Raw genomic sequence first — 25,416 nt, forward strand, 5'->3', positions numbered from 1 at the left:
TAAGTTGCTCTGAATCACTTATAAGTTGATCTGCTTATTTTGTTTGTCTTATTGTGGCCAATCCCCATTCTCAGTTCTTCCTGAGGTTCCAAGCCTGCTTTTTTTCCCATCTCTCTGCTCAGAAAAACCAAGGGCCTTCCCAGAAGGAATGAATCAATTATACAGAATAGGAAAAAAAAAAATGTTTTGTACATAAAACTGTCTGGAGCAAAGTTTATGTGTTTTGGGATATGTATTTTCATAGAGCTCAGAAGTTTTTCTACATTATTCCATATTATTTCTGAATTTGCAGTTCTCAGAAGAGGTTTAATTAGATTCACCAGCAATTCATTAAATAAATTAATATGTACAAGGTACTGCGCCATCCAAGGTGAAGTTGCTAAATATATAAACAGTAGATTAGTGTGGCATTACCATACATAAAAACTCTTGATATCATCTTTCAGTTATCCAGTTTTGAGAAAATAAAGCATGTGACTCTAAGCAGGATATCAGAGAAACACTATTTTGATAGGTATTTTTTTTCCTACTAAACTATTCCTAATGCTTGGGATCCATTCCCAATCCATCTTCATCCATCAAACTCATACTCATTCTTTAAATTTATGCCATGTATTATGTTCTCCTCTAAGGTTTTTCTGGATTTACAGAAACCTGATGTACTCAGTTTTCATATTATGAATTCACAAAATATTTTCTCTTATTTATTTAATTATTTAATATTCTCCCTACTGGTAATCTTATTTAACAATCTCACAGTTGCTAATTTAGGTATCTTCTGTGTCATGTAACAGTGACTAGTAAATAAAATCAACAGTGATCTCAGAAGAGCTGAGAATGTGGCAGGTGCTTGAAAACTGTTTAGAAAGGGAGGAGGAGAGTAGAGATGAAAATATTTGCATTTTTAATACTTATACATACTCAAATTCAGACTGAAATTATTCAAACTCTGTTTTAGGGAACAGATTCCCAGCTCCCTGAGATAACTAGAAGAGGCTCTACCTATTTTAATTAGTTTTGTGATGTCTCTTTTTACACTAAAGAATCAGACTGATCAAGACTCTCACTATGGAAAAAATGCTCATTAGTTACCTGTCTTATAAAGAAGTCTCCATGAATTAGAGAAACAATTCCAAAGTTTGTGTATTTAAAAATATGATCCATCAACCACATCATCTGAGCAACAACCTGAAATATTTAAAAGCAAAAAATAATTAAATATTGGATAGAAAAAATACTGAGTATAGTCTAGCCAGTATCTAAATTTTAAGCATAATCATCCAACCATACTTTTCATTAACCTAAATATTTAAAATCTAATGCTATTTCTACAAATAAAGTGCTACATGAAAAATTACAGGTCTTGATTCCAAGTCTTGGATTCTTAAATCACAGATATATATATCACTGGGTAACAGATAAAATGAATTAACTTAAATTTGAACTTAATGATTTCTAATTTGTTCTATGTAAACATCATCACTGGTAATTCTTACATAACTTGTAAAGTTATTCTGAAACAATACAATATGCCTAAATTAGCAAATGAGGGCTATGAGTTTAATAAGTACTAAGGCTTTGTAAGGGCTTCCCTAATAGCTCAGATGGTAAAGAATCTGCCTGCAATGCAGGAGACCCAGGTTTGATCCCTGGGTGAGGAAGATCCCCTGGAGGAGGAAATGGCAACCCACTCCAGTATCCCTGCCTGGAGAATCCCACGGACAGAGGAGCCTGGTGCACTACAGTCCTTGGGGCTGCAAAGTCAGATACGACTGAGCGATTAACATTTTTATTAAGGCTTTATAAAAGCCTTAATATCTTTGTTAACATCTTTTTTAAGGCTTTATAAAATGTGACTTTACCTTAATGGTTAAAATATTAAAAGTCAAAAAATATAAAGATATAAATACAAAAATATAAAAATGTTCAACAAAAAGAACACTAAACAATTCATTTACTCAATAAATACACTGTACATTTTAAAAAATTAATTCAGTAGTGTGATTTACACATTCTACTATGAAGTGTATTTGTTAGTTTATACAAAGCCATACTCTTTACCACCATAAAAATACTGTTTCTTAAACACAAAAATATTATCCATTGCTGATAAGAATTAATACTCTATCAGGAGGAGAAGCAAAATTTCAAAATTAAAAAGAAGTGTAAACAGGATCTAGTTAATGAATTCATTAATTGCTCTCCCCTGCTGAGATAATAGCATCCCCTGTTATAAGCCTTAAATAAATAAAGTGAAAACTACAGCCTCAATCAAGAATGCAACAGAGCTCTACTTCAGTTCCTACAGGAATAACAAACATAAATTCCATCTCTAAGCACAAAATTGTATGAATATATAAGGGAAAAATGAAGCATTGACACCCATGTGTTGCTTTTACAAAAACATAAAACCCCACAAATAATATAATACTCGAGCTTCTGCCTTAATTTTTCAGCATTACTAAATAATTCAGTTGCACGACTCCTATTCCACCAGTTTTACTATATAAAATAACTTTAGAAAGTAAAGACACATGCCCAGTGAAAGACTGATTTTCAAATCAATTAACAGAATAAAATAATTACCAACATCTCATGTTTAATCTTGTTTTGCTTTGTAATGATAACTACTTTGTGTAAATAAATTTGAGATCTGAAGTAAATGGAATTTACTGAAAAGTTTCCCAAGAAACAAAACAAAAAGCAAGTGGATTCAACGTGTAAAATCTTTGAGTTTTATACACAGTATGAAGTGTGGCTGCAAATTATTGATCTCTGGGTTTAATATATCAATACTAAAGTAACTAGCTTTTATGTTTAATTTTACATTTATAGCGGATTTACCTCCTCAGTTAGAAAGTAATCTAAAACAAATTCAATAAGACAGTCAAGCTATCTTCTGTCCTAACTTATTTTAGCAGAAATATTACAAGTCAATATATATTACATGTCCAATAGAGTTCTATTAGTAGAAATGAAAATTCTTAGTTTTATCATCAGCTGCCATGAAAGGGCAAGACCCCTCACTTTAGAGACATTTCTTAAAAAGGTACTAGAATATTTAGAAAATATAACTAATCCTTTGACTCATATTCCTGAAAAAAGGAAGTCAGTAAACACAAGCCGCCTGAGTCAACTTAGTCGACATTTTACAGGTTATCTGTCAGAACACTGCTAGGTATTTCCAAGGAACAAAGTTCAGTTCAGTTCAGTCGCTCAGTCATGTTCAACTCTTTGTGACCCCATGGACTGCAGCACGCCAGGCCTCCCTGTCCACCAACTCCCAGAGTTTACTCAAATTCATGTTCATTGAGTTGGTGATGCCATCCAACCATCTCATCCTCTGTCGCCCCCTTCTCCTCCTGCCCCCAGTCCTTCCCAGTAGCAGGGTCTTTTCCAATGAGTCAACTCTTCACATCAGGTGGCCAAAGTATTAGAGTTTCAGCTTTAGCATCAGTCCTTCCAATGAACACCCAGGACTGATCTCCTTTAGGATGGACTGGTTGGATCTCCTTGCAGTCCAAGGGACTCTCAAGAGTCTTCTCCAACACCACAGTTCAAAAGCATCAATTTTTTGGTGCTCAGCTTTCTTCACAGTCCAACTCTCACATCCATACATGACCACTGGAAAAACCATAGTCTTGACTAGATGGACTTTGTTGGCAAAGTAATGTCTCTGCTTTTTAATATGCTATCTAGGTTGGTCATAACTGTTTTTCCAAGGAGTAAGCATCTTTTTATTTCATGGCTGCAGTCACCATCTGCAGTGATTCTGGAGCCCCCAAAAATAAAATCTGCGACTGTTTCCACTGTTTCCCATCTATTTGCCATGAAGTGATGGGACCAGATGCCATGATCTTAGTTTTCTGAATGTTGAGCTTGAAGCCACCTTTTTCACTTTCCTCTTTCACTTTTATCAAGAGGCTCTTTAGTTCTTCTTCACTTTCTGCCATAAGGGTGGTGTCATCTGTGTATCTGAGGTTATTGATATTTCTCCCAGCAATCTTGATTCCAGCTTGTGCTTTATCCTCTATATTAATTATCCTTTACCCATAAGCATGGAGTTTCTACATATTCAAACATCTGGAGAGGCTTACATAAATGGCTCCATTCTTTATATCATTCTGAAATGTTAGTAAAGTCAATGGTTCTCCAGTTTAGAAATCTGCAAGGACAGTTTTGGCTGTCACAATAGCTAGGGAGTTCTACTAGCATGCAGTAGGTTGCAGCCGGATAAGGAAAACAATTCCAGCAGGACAGTTGAGAACAACAGTGCTGTCCTACCAAAATGCAAGCAGTGCCCCTGCTCCACAAAGGAATAATGACAGGTACCACAGGAATTCCTGAATTCAAAAAGCTATATTACACTTATATCACCATTAAACTAATATTTTTAAGTGTTAACTCGCTCAGTCATGTCTGACTCTTTGCAACCCAATGGGTTCCTCTGTCCATGGGATTTTCCAGGCAAGCATACTGGAGTGGGTTGCCATTTCCTTCTCTAGGGGATCTTCCTGACCCAGGAATCGAACCCGGGTCTCCTGCATTGCAGGCAGATTCTTTACCATCTGAGCCACCAGGGAAGCCCTAGTGGGCCAGTTTTAAACTGACATTAGCTTTCTTTCTTTGAAAGTGCCCAAGGAGTATGCAATTAATCAAGCAAACATTTCTACTTGTGAGTATAAATTAATATTGCCCTACACTTACTAGGTAGGAGGTAGAGATCATAATGTTCTACCTTTTATTTTTCAACTACTCCTTTATGAAACAAGATAAAAATTCTCTAAATTTCACATTATTTGGTAATATCAGATGGTAAAAAATATTTAGTATAACTAATCTGAAAATGGGAATAATTCTGGACAGAAAAATGAGCAGAAGACCAACTGAAATCTTTTTACAAAAGCAAACAAATAAACCAAAATTTCTTTTGTCCACAATATTGGTGAATCTCAGATTACCTATATTCTGACTAATACAGTCATCATTTCTGCCAAACTGAAGTTAAGAGTACCAAAGTTAGGATATTTATACTTATCATTTTAAGCACTTTTTGAGACTCAAAACCCAATGGAAGACATCATAGGCCCTCGGAAAAATCACTATAAGTATCTTATCAGTAAGAATAAAAATGTTCTCCTTGATATAAAGCCAAATAGGGGGTTTTTTTGGGGGGGCCCACACCTCACGGCATGTGGGATCTTATTTCCCCAACCAGGGATCGAACCTATGCCCCTTGCAGTGGAAACAGAGTCTTAACCACTGGACCACCAGAGAAGTCCAAAAAACTAGTTTTTACAAAATTTTAATAGCAATAATTTAGAGGACAGGTGATATATTATTATAAATGCAAATACATCTATATAGTGATGTTATTTCAACAATTTGAATATAAGAAATTATTGAATTTATTCTACATTCTATCAAAATAATGCCTTTGCTTCTCAGATAAACAACAAAAACAGATTTCATAATAAGCAAACCTTTTCCATTTACTCTCATCTCATTTTCTGACCCTTGACTTGCTGAATCAAACTCTGAGGACCTAAACACATCAGGTGTATTCTTGCCTTGGGTTTTGGCCACGATTATTTCACTACGGAAGAGGCCCTTGCTTCACTACTCTGCTTAAGTTCTACTCAAACCTTTCAGGTCAAGTTTATGTCCTTCTCTCCACAAAGTTTTCTATATCCACCAAGTACATGGTGAGCTCACCTTCCACCAAATACTTTTCTTTGTAATTAAGTATTGTTTGCTATTCCGTCTCTTCATGTATCACTAGTTTATCAGTTCCTTTAAGAGGACATCTTATAGGATGACGTTCTTCTATATTTACAGTTGGTGACCATGAACATGAAACACTGATAAAATACCTATTGGTTTCTTCATTATTAGGCCAAATACTAACTCCATTAACTCTATATACTTTCTATTTATTTACTTTTCTATGAACATAACCTCTTTACCTTCTCCTAAGGTGTTAATTCTTTTAATGTTAAGCATTGATTTCATATCCTCCCATTTTATAAATATATTTTAGTTATTAATATAAGCAATGTGAAATCAACAGTTCAAACACAGCCCTAGAACACTGAATAAAATGGACGTGCTATCTTTCCTTTCAATTTGCTTTCTAAGTGAAATTCAAAATAATATCTACCTTACTTTCTTCTGGCTAAAAATCCCCAAGATCACCTCATTCCCCATCCAATTTTATTCTTCAGTCTTATGTGGTTGGATTTCTCAAACTGGCAATCCACCACTCACCTCAAGACAGCCCTATGTTGAACCATATTAACTTTGCTTTCATTTCAGTTCTTTAAAAAAAAAAAAAAAAAAGCTTCATGGAGGTATAATCCGCGTTATCCCAGTTGGTTTTCTTTAAGTCTATAAATTTCTCTTAGAGTGATTTAGAATTATATATACAATATATTTTTTTTCAAGATTTTTCTAAATTTTCAGGAAAAGTAAGCATATTAAAGTGTATCCCTACATTCCCAACTGTAGTAAGATACTCAGCTGACCCTCTGTCAACCCCTCTTTCCCGCAGTCTGTCTCTGCCTTCAGTATGGCTTACCAGTCCTTTGTCCTGGAGGCACATCATCAGAGTGCACACATCTCCTGTTGCCTGATGGTTCACCAACATGACTGCTTCATCTTCTGAAATTGTTTTAATATCTTCCCCCCACTCCATCACTGTAAGGACAAAAAGTTTCAAAGCTGTCATTTTAAAGATTTATCTATTTCCAGAAACCTTATGTTAGAAACACTGGTGCACATTAAAACTTCTGAAAGTTTATTTCCTAAAAGTATATTTCCTAGAAAAATCAGGATGTTCATATTTTAGAGAGACCCAAAAAAAATCCATGAAAATGTAAAATGGCCACACCTTTGATTTAGAAATTCAATTTAAGAGTTTATTCTACAGAAACATTTGTCCAAATGGGCAAAAATATGCATAAACGATAATTAGTTCACCAATGGGAATGGATAATTTTCATACAATGAAAGAGTATAAATTCATTAAAGAATGGAAGATATCTCTATACACTAACCTCAAAAGACTTCTTATCAAGTAAACAAATCACAAAACAGTATATATAATATGATCCCATTTTTTCAAAGAAGGAATAAAATTTACATGTAATTTAACACATTGAAAAAAGTCTGGGGGAATGAATTCAAAACTATTAGTACTGATCTTCATTGGGAGGCGGTTCCCAAAGATCCTTAAATTCTACTTTAGAATAAAATACGCAAATATTATAAAATGTGTAAACATTTTCCTTTTATAAGAAAACTAATTAAAGATGTTACATTTATTAAAAATTTCCAGATGAAAAATCATTGCACCAAAACCTATATGTACACTGTAAGGAAAACAGTGATATCTCCAAGCAGGTATGCCTCATTTTATAGCACACTTACTACACACACAAAAGATAAAATTAAACGGCAGTTTCACATCAGGATTCTACGGAGAAGCTTCTAGGTTCTTCAAATGTCTGACACAAATTACCAGAGACTGAATATACACTAGTATTGACTCATCTCACTCCCTGCTATGAGGAAAGAAGCTGGGCTCCCTGTGTGTAGTAGTTCTGGAGGAAACGGGTAGGAGACCTGGAGCTCACCTGCTTTACCTCTGCCAGCCCCCACTCCTCCGCAGCAGCACTTCACTGTCACCCCAGTATAGTGGAGCTGCTCTTAAGACAACATTTGAGAAAAGAGTTCTGCTAATTTTTTCTTTCTATTAAAATCTAAGCAAAGCATCTATGCCTTCATTTTAAAAAATTTGTATTAAGGGAATTTCAGCTAGGTTGAACATATCTTCAGTTGTGGTTGTTACTATTGTTCAGTTGTTAAGTCTTGTCCAACTCTTAGCACCCTCATGAACTGCAGCACACCAGGCCTCCCTGTCCTTCACTATCTGCTAGAGTTTGCTCAGATTCGTATCCATTGACTCAGTGATGCTATCTAACCATCTCAGCCTCTGCCGCCCTCTTCTTCTTTTGCCTTCAATCAGCTGTGGTATCTACTTGCATAATCATTCTCTCAGAAGTTATTACTAAAACACAAGTAGCTAACACCGTGTGCTGAAACCTTTTACTTTAAGATTCTTAAATGAATGCAGAATGGAAACCACATTGCAGATGTCAAGTAATCTTTAAGGAACAGAGGTAGAACACTGGGGACAGTCCAGTGCAACGGCTTTCCTTCAGAGTGGCCTTTCCTTTCCCAAGGTGCCAGTGAAGTTTAGCTGACAAGCTAACTTTACTTAAACTTATCTGAACAGCTGATATATCATATGTTGTATGTGTGGGGGGTGGGAGTATAAATTGGTACAAGAGTTTGGAAGTCAATCTGGCAATCTATATGAGAACTAAGAAATGTAAAAATCTTTTTAGCCAGCCATTCCACTTCTAGGAATTCATCTTACAAACATACTTACGTGTAAAATGACACACATGCAAAGCTCTTTACTGCAGCATCATTTATAAAAGCAAAGATGAAAGCAACTAAAAAGACAGAGCAGCTCAAATTCATAGAAGTTTCTAAAGTGGTGTGTGATGGGGAAAACTGGGGAGTTGACTAGTTAAATAAATTATAATATATCCATGCAATAGAATATTATACAATCATAGCATCTATACACTAATATGAAATGATACTGGCTGAAGCTCCAATACTTTGGGCGCCTGATGCAAAGAACTGACTCATTAGAAAAGACCCTGATGCTGGGAAAGATTGAAGTAAGGAGGAGACAGGGATGACAGAGGATGCAATGTTTGGATGGCATCACCAACTCGATGGACATGAGTTTGAGCAAGCTCCGGGAGCTGGTGATGGACAGGGAACCCTGGTGTGCTGCAGTCCATGGGGTCGCAAAGAGTCAGACATGACTACAACTGAACTGAACTGATGAAATGACATACTGTAAGTAATAAAGGCAAAGTGCAGAACACTGTGTGAAGGATGCCACCAGTTGAGTTTTCAAAAAAGACAGAGACTATATTTACTAAGTGAAAACTTCCCATATTACTCCTCTGTCAACAACCCTTCAATGAACACACACATGCACACCCTACTCTTTCATTAATTCATTCTTCAGTCAATAAAACAGCATCAGGAACTGTGGTTATAAAATGAATAAGAGCAAAAGTATTATTCTAATGGCAGTTAAAACACAAGTCTAATTCAATTCTATAAATATTGGACTATTAAGAGGTAATGTGGAAAGCCTTCTGGCTCCACACTGATGTTTTATAACCAAATATTCCTTTAAAGCAATTTCTGCTACATGAATGGAAAATACTAGATACTTAGACCTATGATGCAGGAAAGCCTACGTGTAAATATAACTCCAAATAAAAATAAGCTTTCTACATAAAATGCATCTTACTGTTTGTTAGATATAAAGTAGATAAATCCAGTGTGTTGGTTTCAAATCTCAAAATATAAACTGAATTTAGAACTCTTTGTTCTGGCTTAAATAGTGTCCCTTCAAATTTACATCAATCCAAAATCTGTGAATGTGACCTTATTTGGAAACAGGGGCTTTGTAGATGTAATCCAGTTAAGATGAGGTCAGAGTGGATTAGGGTGGGCTCTAAACCTATATCCAATATGACTGGTGTCCTTATAAAATGAGGGAAATCTGGACAGAGATACACAAAGAGAATGCCATGTGACGACAGAGACAGAAACTGCAGTGATGCGTCTGCAAGCCAAGGACTGCAGACAACCAACCAAAGTGAGCAAGAGGCAAGGAAGGATCCTTCCCACTAGAGCCGTCACACAGAACATCCCTGCCAACACTTCAGACTTCTAACCCTGAACCCTGAGATAATAAACTCCTGTTGTTTTAAGTCCCCCAGTTTGTGGCACTTTGTTATGGAAGCCCTCTAAAACTAATATATCCCACCCTCCTCAACTTTCCTCATTTTGCTTTTCCATTCTATTCTCTTCAAATAATAGTTTTTTTCTAACCAACTATAAGAAAAGAACAACACTGTACTTTAAACACCCAGAAGATTATACAGAAATCTAATATTAAATATTACAAATGTTTCTAAATGTTCATTTCTACAAATAGTTTAAGGGTATAATCATTAAGAGTTAACCCAATACATATTTTATCTCTGCCACAACTTAGCTAAAATTACTTTTCGAACTAAATGTCAATTTATTATACTAAGACTTACATGAATACTAAACCAAACAAGGGAAGGTAGCTGGATCAATTTTTTTAAAATTATCCTGATGTAGCAATAAAGTCACACTATATTTTATAGTAAGCTGAATTTTATTCAACAATAAATTTCACTTCTAGTATCTATGGCATTCTTCTTTTACCAATACTTTTACCATACCATTATGTACTTCAAAGATCACTGTTACACAAAATCAAGATTCAAAAATGCTTGCAGAGAAAAAACATTTATTTTGTGTATGAAATAGCTGTGTTCCTCAAATCATAGCCTGCTATCCAAACCAGTACGTATAATAATGAAGCCAGTATCTTAACCAAGGAATAGAATTATTCTCATGTTAAAGAACAGAAACTATGGATGACTGCCAGTTCTTACACTGTAAGAAAAAAAATATTTTAACATACTGTTCTGTGAAATGAATTCTCAAAAAAGAACTGGGTCAGTTCCACTATTTCCAAAGGGAATGAAAAACAAATGGGTAAAAACTGGAAGAAAAGTTCCCTAGTTATAACTGAACTTTTAAAAATTCTTATTAAAAACCAAAGCCAAAGATTATCACCTACTACACACACACATACACACATGTTAATAAATCTCCCCAAGAGTTATAGACTAGAATTGATCAGGATAGTTCATATCTCAAAAAGAAAATAAAAACAACAATTAAACCATCACAAATTCCTTAAAAACATTGCTGCTAAAGCTGTTATACTGATCCACAAAACAGAAATAATGTGGAGAAGAAAGGTTGCTTTTTACATACAATCATAATAACACAATCATAATCATACTTGTTTTTCAAAAATCAGAAAAAATATCAGCAAGCTAATGGCACAAACTATTTTATGATTCTGTGCCTCAGCTTTTCACTTAAGAAACATAATGATATCATTACGCTATTCAAACTTATTGTGAAATGAACGAGATATAATTGATAGAATCACAGACATCCTGGGTAATTAGATTACAAAAGTTCCCTTTGAAATCACTATTAAGTGAGTCATACAACTACTGTGTCACTCACATAAGGGCAGGTATTCTAACATGAATAGTAAAGATTGGAGAGAGAAAAAAAAAAAAAAACACATGAAAGAATCTCATAAAACTCCAGAACTGTGGCTTTCACTAGCCCAGATTGGAGGCAGACTAAACTGGACTCATCCAAAGTCAGGGGTTAGCAGAGGAAGATGAAAAAGGAGAGAGGACATTACCGGTGGCTATGAGAAAACAGCTTACGGTACTGATTAACTGAGAGGAGAGAGGAGGGGAGGAAGCAAGTAAGGGAGTGATTCATTAAAAGAAAACAGAGGGAGGGCTATTATAATAGAGATAGTTGAAGCCTCCCTCTATGCCCGCCTTTACCCATCCTATTCAAACCTCCACAAATAGGGTCCAGGCATTTTGAGAAAGCCCCCAGGAGAATCTAATGTATGCCAATAAACAAGAATCACTGGAATTTATGCAGCAATGTTTTTAAGAATACTGAACATACTGGGAAGCTGTGGTCAGCACCCCTTTTTGGCACTTTAAGAGGTTAAACTTGAGGTGGCAAGGTTCAAGGTATAGCTTTTGGAAGGGTTGTGTAACTAAAAGAATAACAGTAGCATATATTATTAAATAGATATACAATTAAATACTAATAGTATTAATAGCTATCATTTATAGAATGTTCACTATGTGTCAGGTATTAATGATTAGTAATAGAAAATAATTCACATTACTTTCTTATGTAACCTTCACAAAAATCCCAAAGGTATAGACACTATTATCCACAATTTACAATTGAAGAAAATGAAATACAAAAGGTTAAGCAATATCTTCAAAGTTACACGGTTAGGAAGTAGAGGAACTGGGATTCAAAACCACTGTATCACGCTGTCACTGCAGGTGTCTTATGGCGTCGAGGAACCTTGAGGAGAGGAACAAACAGGTACGCTGCCCACACAGCCCTTGACATTGCCCATGATCATACCAGGAAATGGGGTGAACAAGTTAGTGGTTAGATCCACTAACCTTATTTGTCCTCAACAACAAGTGTTGAGGACAAATAAGGTTACTGGACAACAACAAGGAGTGGAACAGAAGCCAAGAATCAAGTTTTGTTGTTTTTTTTTTTTTTGCCTGACAGTTAAATAATAACCCAGGCTAAAGAGGCAAAGGATAACTAAGAAAAAAGAATCAATATTGCTTTTAGGCCCAGATGCTGTCATCTTAAATTTAATATGCTCAATACAGAACCAGTTCTTTACCCTAGACTTCTCCATCTCAACAAAGGACATCATCATTCACCCAACCAACTCAAGAAAAAATCTAAGGCCACCTTTGATTCCTTCCTTTCCTCAATTCTCCACATTTAATCTAAGTCCTTTGAGCTCTACGTCCAAGACACACCCTGCAACCTCTATGTTGCTCCTTCTTCACCACCTCTGCTCTAGGCCAAACCACCGACACCTCCTTCTTGGACTTCTAAAGTGACCTCCTAACTAGACCTCTTACTTCTACTTTAGCCACCGGCTTAAAACAAAATTTTAAAATAGTTTATAATTTCAAATACCAATATAATCTGAATCACCACTGGCAAGACTGGAAAAAGAAAGAGCAGGAAAGTCAAAGATAACTGATATTAACTCTAACTGGTTTACCTCAAATCTAGACAGATTTGTTTCACCTCAAACCTAAAGATTTGCTTTACCTCAAACCTAGACAGTTTCCCAAAGGGAAGATATGTATCTCAGAAGAAGCAATTCTACCTGCGGTCACCAGCACTGCAAAACTTTCAGCACAGCTGGTCAACATCCTGCGTTACAACCCCAAAGACTCGACACATGTCCAAACATCCTACTCCCACCTCTACCCCATTTAAAACCACTAAGAGAGTTCAAAATGACTGAGGTCACTATGACCCTGTAATAAAATCAGAGTGAGTTAAATAACAAATGAGAATAGTGCAGACAACATGAGGACTGAGTGAACACGTGCTTATTAAAAACAAAGATCAAGCCCTGTGACACCCAGCTTTTACCCACTCACCCCCCAGGATATGGCAGCAAGGAGACTGCTAGAGTCTTCTCTGGGAAATCTGATAAGCTCATGAGAAAAGATATAAAAATACTGACATTTAGGACTCTCCAGTGAAGTATTCCAATCATTATCTTACAATGAGGCTTAGTGTGGACAAGCCTCAACCACTAGCAGGGCTGCCAATCAACTTTATAGTCCAAATTGCCAATATCCGCTGGATTCACCGAAAAAGCAAGAGAGTTCCAGAAAAACATCTATTTCTGCTTTATTGACTACGCCAAAGCCTTCGACTGTGTGGATCACAATAAACTGGAAAATTCTGAAAGAGATGGGAGTACCAGGCCACCTGACCTGCCTCTTGAGAAACCTGTATGCAGGTCAGGAAGCAACAGTTAGAACTGGACATGGAACAACAGACTGGTTCCAAATAGAAAAAGGAGTACGTCAAGGCTGTATATTGTCACCCTGTTTATTTAACTTATATGCAGAGTACATCATGAGACACGCTGGGCTGGAAGAAGCACAAGCTGGAATCAAGATTGCCGGGAGAAATATCAATAACCTCAGATATGCAGATGACACCACCCTTATGGCAGAGAGTGAAGAGGAACTGAAAAGCCTCTTGATGAAAGTGAAAGAGGAGAGTGAAAAAGGTGGCTTAGAACTCAACATTCAGAAAACTAAGATCATGGCATCTGGTCCCATCACCTCATGGGAAACAGATGGGGAGACAGTGGAAACAGTGGCAGATTTTATTTTTTTGGGCTCCAAAATCACTGCGGATGGTGACTGCAGCCATGAAATTAAAGGATGCTTACTCCCTGGAAGGAAAGTTTTGACCAACCTAGATAGCATATTAAAAAGCAGAGACATTACTTTGCCAACAAAGGTCCGTCTAGTCAAGGCTATGGTTTTTCCAGTGGTCATGTATGGATGTGAGAGTTGGACTGTGAAGAAAGCTGAGCACCAAAAAATTGATGCTTTTGAACTGTGGTGTTGGAGAAGACTCTTGAGAGTCCCTTGGACTGCAAGGAGATCCAACCAGTCCATCCTAAAGGAGATCAGTCCTGGGTGTTCATTGAAAGGACTGATGCTGAAGCTGAAACTCCAATACTTTGGCCACCTGATGTGAAGAGTTGACTCATTGGAAAAGACCCTGATGCCTGCTGATTGGGGGCAGGAGGAGAAGGGGGCGACAGAGGATGAGATGGCTGGATGGCATCACCGACTCAATGGGCATGAGTTTGAGTAAACTCCAGGAGTTGGTGATGGACAGGGAGGCCTGGCGTGCTGCGATTCATGGGGTCGCAGAGTCGGACACAACTGAGTGACTGAACTGAACTGAACTGAACTCTTAAATAAGAACACATTGTCATGTATTATCAGATAACCAGAAAAAGCCCTTAAAGTGAAAGAAAATAAAGCAAATAGTCTATTAAAGAAATTTATTTTATAGTCAAAAACTTTCCAAAAAATAATTCTTCTGGCCCAAATGATTTCACTAGCAAATTCCACTATTCTTTTTTAAAAGAAATAACACCAACTCTATACCATCTCTTCCAGAAAATAGAAAAGAAAGGAAAGATTACCCTTATACCAAAACGAGAAAAAGACAACAACAACAAAAAACCCTGTAGACTCACATTCATTAAAATCCTCAAAAAATATCAGGAAATGGACTCCAATAATATACACTGCAATCAAGTTAAGGTTTATCATCATAAGAACTGAAGGTAATAATCCAACATATTAACAGCTAAGGAAGAAAAACCTCACAATTATATTGCAACAGTCTGAAGGTTTGTATCCCTCTAAAATTCATATCTTAAAGCCCCAACCCTCCAAGGTGATGGTGTTAGTAGACAAGGACTTTGGAGAGTGATCAGGTCATAAGGGCTGAGCCCTCATGAATGGGATTAGTGGGCTTATAACAGAGCCCACAGAGCTATCCAGCTCATTCTGCCCAGCGAGGGCATGGTGAAAAGGCTATGAACCATGGAGAGAGCTTTTACCACTGGTGACTGCTGGCACCTTGATTTTGGACTTCTAAGCCTCCTGAATTACAGGCAGTAAATTTCTGTTGTTCATAAAGCACCCAGCCTGTGACACTTTGTTACAGCAGTCCCAAAGACCAAGACACATATGAATTAATACATGAAAAGCACTTAAATTTCAATATCCATTCATGATAAAAACTCTCAGTAAACTAAGAACAGAAGGGAATTCCCTCAGTGTGATAAAGTGTTTCTACACAAAACCAACAGTTAACATATTGTTTGGTACTAATTATACATGAGTGCTTTCTTCCTAAGACTGAGAACAAGGCAAGGATGCCCAATCTCACCTGTCTTATTTAACAGTATTCCAGAGGTCTTAGCCAGTTCAGTAATAGGAGAAAAAAGAAAGAAAAGGGGTGGGGGGGGGGGATGAAAAAGAAATGAAAGCTATGCAGATTGAAAAGAAAGAGATAATTCTGCCCATATTCACAAATAGCATGACTATCTCTGTATAATGTCCCAATCCCAACCAATCTATAAAAAGCTCCTATTATTAATAAATATGGAGAAGGAAATGGCAACCCACACCAGTATTCTTGTCTGGAGAATCCCATGGACAGAGGAGCCTGGCAGTCTACAGTTCATGGGATCGCACAGAGTCAGAAATGACTGAAGCAACTTAGCACATTAATAAATATGAGTTTAAAAAAGTTGAAGGATACAAACTCAACAATAAGTATCATATTTTTATATTAGGAATGAATGATATGAAGTTTTAGGAATTAAATCCCACTTACAACAGATCAAAATACACAGATCAACAGTACAAAATATACTTAGGTATAAATCTAAAACACATGGACAGGATCTGTATGCTTCCAACTACAAAGTGTTGATGAAAGAAATCAAAGAAGGCTAAAATGAAATGAATACCATGTTAATGGGTTGAAAGATTCAACACAGTAAAGATATCAATTCTCCCACAAATTGATCTACAAATAAAACACAATTCTTATAAAAATCCCAGTAAGAATTTTTGCAGATACAGACAATTGGATTCTAAAACTTACAAAGACCAACAAACTAGAATAACCAAAATAACTTTGGAAAGGAAAAATAAAGTAAAAATAAATTTTACTTACTTACTCCAAAGCTACACTAATCAAATGGCATGGTACCGGTGAAGGATCAGACACACAAATCAACAGATCAGAAAAAAGACTCCAGAAATAGATCACACAAATATGGCTAAATGATTTTTGACAAAGGTGCAAAGTCAATCCAATGGAGAAAGAAGAGTCTTTTCAACAAACCATGTTAGAAAAATATGAAACCTAAACCTTACAACAATTAATTCAAAATGGATCACAGAGCTAAATGTGAAACTTAGAACTACAAGAAAAGAAAATTTAGGGGAAAATCACCATGACCTGGAGTTAGGCAAAGTGTTCTTAGACTTGACAAAAGAAGCATAATTCATAAAAGAAAAAATTAGTAAACTGGCCTTATCGAAATTTAAACCTTTGCTCAGGAAAAGACACTGTTAAGAGAATAACAAGACTGGGTGAAAAGGGAAGCAATCACAACAAAATATTTGTGTCTTTGTATCCAGAATGTTTACAGAACTTCTAAAACTCAAGAGTAAGATAACAAACCACTCAATTAAAAACTAGGCAAAAAATTTGGACACCTCACCAAAGAAGATAGAAGGATAACAAACAACCTTATGAAAAGATGTTCAACATCATTAGCCATTAGGGAAATAACAAATTAAAATCATGAAGATCTGAGAACTTCAGATTCTTTACCATCTGAGCCACAAGGAAAGCCCATACACTTACTAGAATTATTAAAATTAAGCATACTGATAATACCAAATTCTGATAAAGATGCAGAAAAACTGGAACTTGCAGACACTGCTGATGGGAATGAAAAATATATAGCCACTCTGGAAACAGTTTGGCAGTTTCTTCTAAAGTTAAAAATACACTTACCATCTGACCTAAGAAACCCACTCCTGGCTATTTACCCTAAAGCAAGGGTTAGCAAACTTTTTCAGTGAATAGTCAGCCATTACATATTCTAAGCTTTGAGGGCCACATATGGTCTCTGTTGCATATTCTCTCTCTCTTTTTTTAAACAAACCTTTACAAATATAAAAGGCATTCTTAGCTCATAGTGCCATACAAAAACAGGCAACAGGAAAATTTGGGCACAGTCTGTTGACTGCTACCCTAGAGAAATGAAAACTTATGTCAATACAGAAAACTCTACATGAATGTTTACACCAGCTATAGTCATAATTGCTAAGTACTAGAAACAACCCAAATGTCCTTCAGTAGCTGAATGGATATCAACTGTGATACATCCATAAAATGGAATACAATTCAGCAGCAAAAAAGGACATTCTAATGATACACACCACAACTTGGACAACTTTAAAAGGCATGCTGCGTCAAAGAAGTCAGTCTCAAAAAAGTTACATAACGCATGATTCTATTTTATGACAGTCTCAAAAAGACAAAACTATGGTGAAAGAAAACAGACCAGGAATTGCCTCTCAAAAGGTTACATAATGCATGATTCTATTTTATGACATTCTCAAAAAGACAAAATTATAGTGAAAGAGGACAGATCAGGATTGCCAGGGGTTACAGGTAGGGGGAGGATGTGATTACCGAGGACAGAGATCATTGCAGCATGGCAGAACTACAGATGATTTTTTACTCTGTTGTTTTTCTTCCTTTCAAAAATAATTTTCTGTTTTCTCCAAGTTTTCAGCATTTGACTTCTTACTTTAGTAATTCAGGGAGGTTTTTGCCCCAGATCTATGTATTAATGGAAGATGTTACTAATGGATTGCACTCTTTTTGTTTCTTAAATGTTCGTTTTCTCACATTCTAAAAACCTCTCCCTTTGAGTAGTCTGCTTCAAATGTATTTTGTTAAATCACTGAGAATTGAAGTAGCTAAGACTTTATATTGTTTCTTTTTACAGAATGTTCCAATAAAAGTACTTCACTCTACACAAAATCCTCAACTTGTTCAAAGTTTTGTCTTCTCAACCTTTTAAATAGCTTCTCTCATTTACTTGTGAGATGACAAACAGAACACTACACTAAATTCAAAGATTTGGATTTAAATCAAAAGTACTTTAATTTGATTCCCTTGGGAAAGTGTAAGCAATGGTATTAAGTAGTGTCTGCCTTAGGTTACTAAAATGAGTAATTAGAAGAAGGGAAATTCTAACTTCTCCGAAAGGTAGAGGATTACAGCAAACTGCTAGGAAATAAGCAAGCAATGTAGATGCTTCTCTGCTTTGCTACTAGAGTTCTAAATCGCTTTAGAATCAGACCATTACATATGGGAGGAGTTTTTATTTTAATGAAGTTTACAGCTTGAAAGGAACATAGAGGTTTTTGAATCAAGTTCCTTACTTCATAGATACTTTTTCAAATACAAGAAGCAGAACTCAATGGCTACCCCTTGACTGACTGAATTAGTTGCAAGAAAAAAACATGCAAATGATAAGGATAATAATTTACACTCTTGCTTACTATCCCCTAAAGCACTTACTGATGTATTCATTCATTCAATTAGTTTTATTTTCTTCATAGATAAATAGGATTCTGCCATTTTGGGGGACATATACATATACAGTTCAGTTCAGTTCAGTCGCTTAGTCATATCAGACTCTTTGCGACCCCATGGACTGCAGCACACCAGGCTTCGCTGTCCATCACCAACTCTAGGAGTTTACTCAAACTCATGTCCATTGAGTTGGTGATGCCATCCAACCATCTCATCCTCTGTTGTCCCCTTCTCCTCCTGCCTTCAATCCTTCCCAGCATCAGGGTCTTTTCCAATGAATCAGCTCTTCACATCAAGTGGCCAAAGTACTGGAGTTTCACCTTCAACGTCAGTTCTTCCAATGAACATTCGGACTGATTTCCTTTAGGATGGACTGGTTGGATCTCCTTGCAGTCCAAGGGACTCTCAAGAGTCTTCTCCAACACCACAGTTCAAAAGCATCAATTCTTCAGTGCTCAGCTTTCTTTATAGTCTAACTCTCACATCCATATATGACTACTGGAAAAACCACAGCTTTGACTAGATGGGCCTCTGTCGGCAAAGTAATGTCTCTGCTTTTTGATATGCTGTCTAGGTTGGTCATAACTTTTCTTCCAAGGAACAAGTGTGCTTTAATCTCATGGCTGCAGTCACCATCTGCGGTAATTTTGGAGCCCAAGAAAATAAAGTCTGTCACTGTTTCCATTGTTTCCCATCTATTTGCCAGGAAGTGATGGGACCAGATGCCATGATCTTAGTTTTCTGAATGTTGAGTTTTAAGCCACCTTTTTCACTCTCCTCTTTCACTTTCATCATGAGGGTCTTTAGTTCTTCTTCACTTTCTGCCATAAGGGTGGTGTCATCTGCATATCTGAGGTTACTGATATTTCTCCCAGCAATCTTGACTTCAGATTGTGCTTCATCCAGCCCAGCGTTTCTCTGCATATATAGGGATTGTATCAAAAAGTAATTCTCTCATTAAATCAATTACATGAGCTTAGCAAGAAAACTAAGAGAGAAAAAAAGATAAAGGTTAAGAGAAGATAGAGTAAGAAAGGGAAGAAGTAAAAGACTGAGACAGAGAACATTTTAATGAGTATAAGCAACTCTGCCTGCCTTTCCAGTCCTCAGGTGTATGCCCTGGGGGAAGCCTGAGACCGAACTTGTGAATCCGCTGCTGCTGCTGCTGCTAAGTCGCTTCAGTCATGTCCGACTCTGTGCGACCCCATAAGCAGCAGCCTACCAGGTTCACCCGTCCCTGGGATTCTCCAGGCAAGAATACTGGAGTGGGTTGCCATTTCCTTCTCCAATGCATGAAAGTGAAAAGTGAAAGTGAAGTTGCTCAGCTGTGTCCAACTCGTAGTGACCCCATGGACTGCAGCCTACCAGGCTCCTCCGTCCGTGGGATTTTCCAGGCAAGAGTACTGGAGTGGGGTGCCATTGCCTTCTCCAGTGAATCTGCTATGCCGCCTCAATTCAGCTCTCATGTGCCAGTCATTATGATAGCAGCCCACTGAGCAGGATGATTTCAGTTTTTTTTTTAAATTCATTTTCTTCCATAAAAAACATAAGCAAACTTTTTAACTGATGCAACATGATCCCTGCCCTCAAGAAGTTTGCTCACTTATTAGGAATAAAAGATAAATTAAGGAATAATGCATGACACATGAAAATATGTACTACAAGAGGCATGGAGAGAAGAAGTCATTGGGAGATAAAACATGAATGGAAGAGACACCAAAGACATGGGGGAAATGGCCTTGAACAGACAGTTGCTATTGGGAAGACTGGAAAATGAGGTTGCATCTGTAAATAAAAGGTCAGATTACAGAGGTAGTTTTAGAAATCAGATACTAGAACTGAGACCAGGAAATATAAAATTCCTTTTTTTGTCACCAGGCAGGTGACAAAATTGAGGGCAGTGGGTTTCCTATATGACAGAAGGGAGCAGTGGTATTGTGTTCAAAACAGTGTGCATGCTTCACCCCCTCCAAGCGTTCCAGTGCTAAACTGTTTCTGATATCCAGAAATGTGGACCCAGGTTACCAGACCCTCCAATTCAACAGTAATTGGACATTTGAGAGTGTTTATGAAATTTAAATAGAGAGAAGATTAACAATGATGGAAGACTCCTGGGTTAGCAAGAATAGAATATAATCGAAGAGACAACTGGCTTTTGCTAAAAAGGACATTCTGCAATGTAACAGGAGGAATAAAGGAAAGGCATACCAAAAGATGTGGCCAAAAAGGAAGGTTTGGGCCAGGCTAGTAGACACCAGAGCTCTGCATGTTATCTCACAAACCATAGAAAGCCTGTAGGAAAGGAACTTACAAGATGTGGGGTGGAGGGAAGAGATGCAGGACTGCAGGGATGAGGGAGAGTAGCTATTTGGTAAGTGGGGGATTTTTTTTTTTTTTAAGATGAGAACGTCTTTAGTATTTTTATATCCTGGAAGACTAAAACACAAATAGAAGGAGACAATAATCAATAAAGTGAAACAAGACAGATAGGGAAATTGCTTTGGGTAAGGGATGATCTATTGATGAATGAGGGTACGAAGAAGTTCGGGAGTAGGACAGAGAAAGGGGGAGAGTCTCCAGAGCACAATTCCAGGGCACCAACCAAACCCATGGCAAAAGGCAATGAGTGGAATTCAAAACTGACCTGGGAAAGAGAATTGCTCACAAAAGCATCATGAACGTAGACATCCTAAGTGGAACTGAGCTGGACAAAATTGGGGATGCCCCTCAAAACAGAGGAGCAGAAAGCCGATACAAGCATTCACACCAGCTAACTGCCCAAGAGGCCTGAAGCAAAGAAGTTCATAGTTGGAGCTATTAATAATACAGCCCCTGGCTTGAGGTTTGACCATATTCCTAAGTGTTGAAATCCAGGATACTAAAAGAAGAAAGTACTAAGAATATAACTAAATGAGAAACTACACATTAATAAAAACTTCCTATTTTAAAGGGCTTTCATTCCTATTCTCTCAATTGCCACAGAGCACTAAACATATATAAGCCACGCATAGTCTTACTTAAAGCTAAGACTCAGAGAAGATATTGTAAAAGGTAACACTATAAGTAAGCACTGTAAATCTGACTGAAACCTCTTTGTCCCTAAGACCAAAGCATAGATAGCCCCTGTTTAACAAAATTACTAACCACTCAACTAAAAGGGAAGTATGCTGCTTTCAATGTGTAATGAAAACAGAATGGACTTTAGAGTAGACTTCCATTCAAAGATCAGCTCTATCCTTCGCTAGCTCTACATCCATATTAAGCAAGTTACTTAGCATCCAGAAGTCCTCCTTTTCTCATTTATGTAATGGGGTTGATACTACTTCCCTCTCAGGACTGTTACCAGTATTTAATAAGAAGTCACATGTAAGCACTTGGTAAATAGCCTGGAACATCAGGTACTCAGCTAACGTAAGTTTCTCTCCTCACTGGAAGCATTACTGACAGGATTAAGTAAAAAGGATTGTGAAAGGTTTGTATTTTAACAATAAATCTTACTAGAGGATAAACAGATAAAAGGAATCAGAGAAACTAACTCAAAGCATACTAAAAACTGAAGAAATTAAGTCACAAGTAGAAAACATCATCATTCTGAGATTCATATTAACAGGAGATGAATGTAACTTGACATAGAGGAGAGAGTCAACAGATGAGAATACACTAAATGTGTAAAGTTCTCACTGAGCATGGAGGTCAAACCTGGAGTCTGTGGGTCAATAAACGGACTTAAAAGAGTTGTGAACCCCTTGAAACTGTCTGTAAAACTGTGAGTATGTGCAGAGGTGCTGTGGTAAGCCAGAATATGTTCCCCTACACCCACTCCACAAGATAACCATGTCAAGTTTCTGGAACCTGTGAATGCTATCTTATATGGTAAAAGATGTGATTCAGTTAAGGCTCTTGAGAAGAGCCAATTCCGGATTACCCGGGTGGGCCCTCAGCCAAGTGACAAACATCCTTACAAGAGACACAGAGAGGACAGACGCAGAGAAGAGGGGCGGCCACATGACCCTGGAGGCGGGGCTTGGAGTGCTGCCGCCACAAGCCCAGGGATGCTGACAGCTACCAGAAGAGGCAGTCTCCCCCTAGAGCCTCTGTGGGGAGTCGAACTTCAGGCCTCCAGAAATGTGACAAGTATTCATTTCTGTTGTTTTAACATGAAATTAATACAGGTGCAATTTTCTGAGGGGAGAGCCCAGAGCTTTCATCAGACTCTAAAAGAGGTTCTTATGAATCCCACAAGGTCAAAGAACTTCTACTGTAGAGGATTAAGCAAATTCTCTATGAACAAAGGAACTAGAAATTTTTTTAAAACCTGCAGAACAAGTAGTTATTTGGATAGGGCCACATAGTTAGTAAATATTGAGGTAAGAAAATAACAAGCTGTCCTCTGATATCTGATCCAATATTCATTTCACTGTCTCTTGGGGTTCAACTCTATGAGTGCATTAATAGCAGTCTCCAACACTTTTAGCACCAGGGACTGGTTTCGTGAAAGATAATTTCTCCACAAAGAGAGAGAAGGGGTGGTATGGTTTGGGGATGATTCAAATGCATTACATTTATTGTACACTTTATTTCTATAATTATTACATCAGTTCCACCTCAGATCATCAGGCATTAGGTCCCAGAGGTTGGGGACCCCTAAACAATTAAACGGCCTGTTAAAAATATAGGTTCTCAGGCTCCATCCCAATATGTTGATCAGACTCTCCAAGGTTGAGAAATTCATATACCTACAAAGCTTCTCTGATAATACAGATGTGCAGACCAATTTGGGAATTATCACTATAAAGCAGGAATCAATAAACTTTTTCTCTAAAAGGTCAGATAGTAAGACTTTTAGGCTATGTGGGCCAAGAGTCAGAATTGAGTAAATTATATAGGTATTTACATAACAAATTTGTTTTACAATAAAATTCTACAAATCTTTATTGACAAAATTGAAACTGTAAAAATAATAGAATACAACTTTTTGTGATTTTGGTCTACTAAAGAGAGGAACAAAATTCTTTCTTGCGAGGGGTAAGATTTCAGTGAATTGGGGTTCAAAGTTAGTGTTTCCTGTCATCAGATCAACTGCAAACTGTCATTTGTAAAAAAAAAAAAAAAAACTTCTGGAACTAGAGAGAACTTACGAAACAAACAGCTGGATTTGGCTTAAAGGCTGTAGCTTGCCAATTTCTGCAGAAAGGTATAAGGAAGAAGAAAGAACCACAGTCCCTGCCCTGAACTAACTGACAAGCTAGTTAAAGAGATGGGAACAGCAAAGGTAAAAACAACAGTGAAAAAATATGAACCGAATTCTGGCTATGGAACAGTGAGTCTTAACTGTTTCAAGTGTGAACAGTCTTTTTTAACATCACAAAACATGACAAGACCTGGGCCTGGCAATATAGACCCTCCGAGCACAGAGAAACGAGACATGAAATCCGTGTAGGACTTGCCTGGCGGTCCAGTGGGTACGACTCAGTGCTTCCAGCGCAGGGGCGTGGGTTTGACCCCTGGTCAGGGAACTTTGACCCGACATGCCCGCACAGTGTGCAGTGCGTGACCAAGGAAAGTCTGAGCATTTCGCCAACACTTGTCTTCCCTACCTTAGTAACCTAATAAAAATTTTTGACTTTATATCTTATAAGATTCACCCCCTGACATTAATTGTTTCTCAAAGTAAGTGGTATAGCATCCTAAAATTAAGTGAAAAAATGTGGCAGATATCTCTGCTAGTAGTTCTCTTAGCACTGAATGAAAAGATCAGTAACAAAAAGCAACTGCAAAGTATATAATGCTTTTAAGGGATTTCTTATTAAAAAAAAAAGAACAGCAGCTACATATATTTGAAAAATATTAACATGTACTTATAAGACCCATTATTTATTCAACCATAGATGGCATTTAATATATTTTGGGATTCTCGAACCCCCGAGAGACTCTGAAGCACTGCAGGAACTCTCAGTCCAGAGGTTTGTAACTACAGTTGCAGAGTAGACGTCAAAGAGGTGCAGAAAGAAAGAAACAGCAGAAACTAGAGCAGGAGGAAAGGAAGTCATGGGCTTAGATAAGGAGATACACTTTCAAAGAAACTGAAGAACAGATCTTAGGAACAGGAAAAACATCAATGAGAAAATGCAGAGGGGCCAAGGGAGAGAAGCCTTACTGAATAAGGGCTTGGAACAGGATCAAACCATGGCAGCTCTGCCTTGCTACCTGCCTGTGTCACCAGAGGCAGCATTTAAGTGCTTTCCATGTTTTATCGTATCACAGAGCTCTGATAAGCCCTGTCTCATTCCATCTTAGAACAGTTTCCTAGTTACTTGAGCCGTGTAAGTAAATGACTCTGGTTTCATCAGGTGCAACTCTAAGGGGGTCAAAAGCTAGAGTTTTAAATCTTAAAAAAAAAAAAAAATTAAAAGCCTTCCCTTGACCCAATTTCTCTCCTACAACTATCACCCTCTATTCCTTCAGAGCCATGTTTCTGGAAAATCATACATACATGTTTCCATTTTATTTCCTCCATTCATCATTCATCTCCAACTCAATCCAAGCTAGATCCACTCCTACCTCAATGAAGGTGCTCTTGCCAAATAACTGAAA

General features: G+C 37.3%; 1 protein-coding gene across 3 annotated transcripts in view; it reads right to left on the reverse strand.

The window, feature by feature from the left end:
• Nucleotides 1-25,416, reverse strand: part of LPGAT1 (lysophosphatidylglycerol acyltransferase 1) — an 80,047-nt gene that overhangs the window by 35,641 nt on the left and 18,990 nt on the right. For all 3 annotated transcript variants that reach the window (XM_070473901.1, XM_070473903.1, XM_070473902.1), the window contains 2 exons: nucleotides 6,578-6,696; nucleotides 1,093-1,188 (listed from right to left, as the gene is read on the reverse strand). In XM_070473901.1, the coding sequence (XP_070330002.1) occupies nucleotides 1,093-1,188; nucleotides 6,578-6,696 (215 nt within the window). The remainder of the gene's footprint in view (nucleotides 1-1,092; nucleotides 1,189-6,577; nucleotides 6,697-25,416) is intronic.

The sequence above is a fragment of the Odocoileus virginianus genome, chromosome 11 (assembly GCF_023699985.2).
Source record: "Odocoileus virginianus isolate 20LAN1187 ecotype Illinois chromosome 11, Ovbor_1.2, whole genome shotgun sequence".
Classification (NCBI taxonomy): Eukaryota; Metazoa; Chordata; class Mammalia; order Artiodactyla; family Cervidae; genus Odocoileus; species Odocoileus virginianus.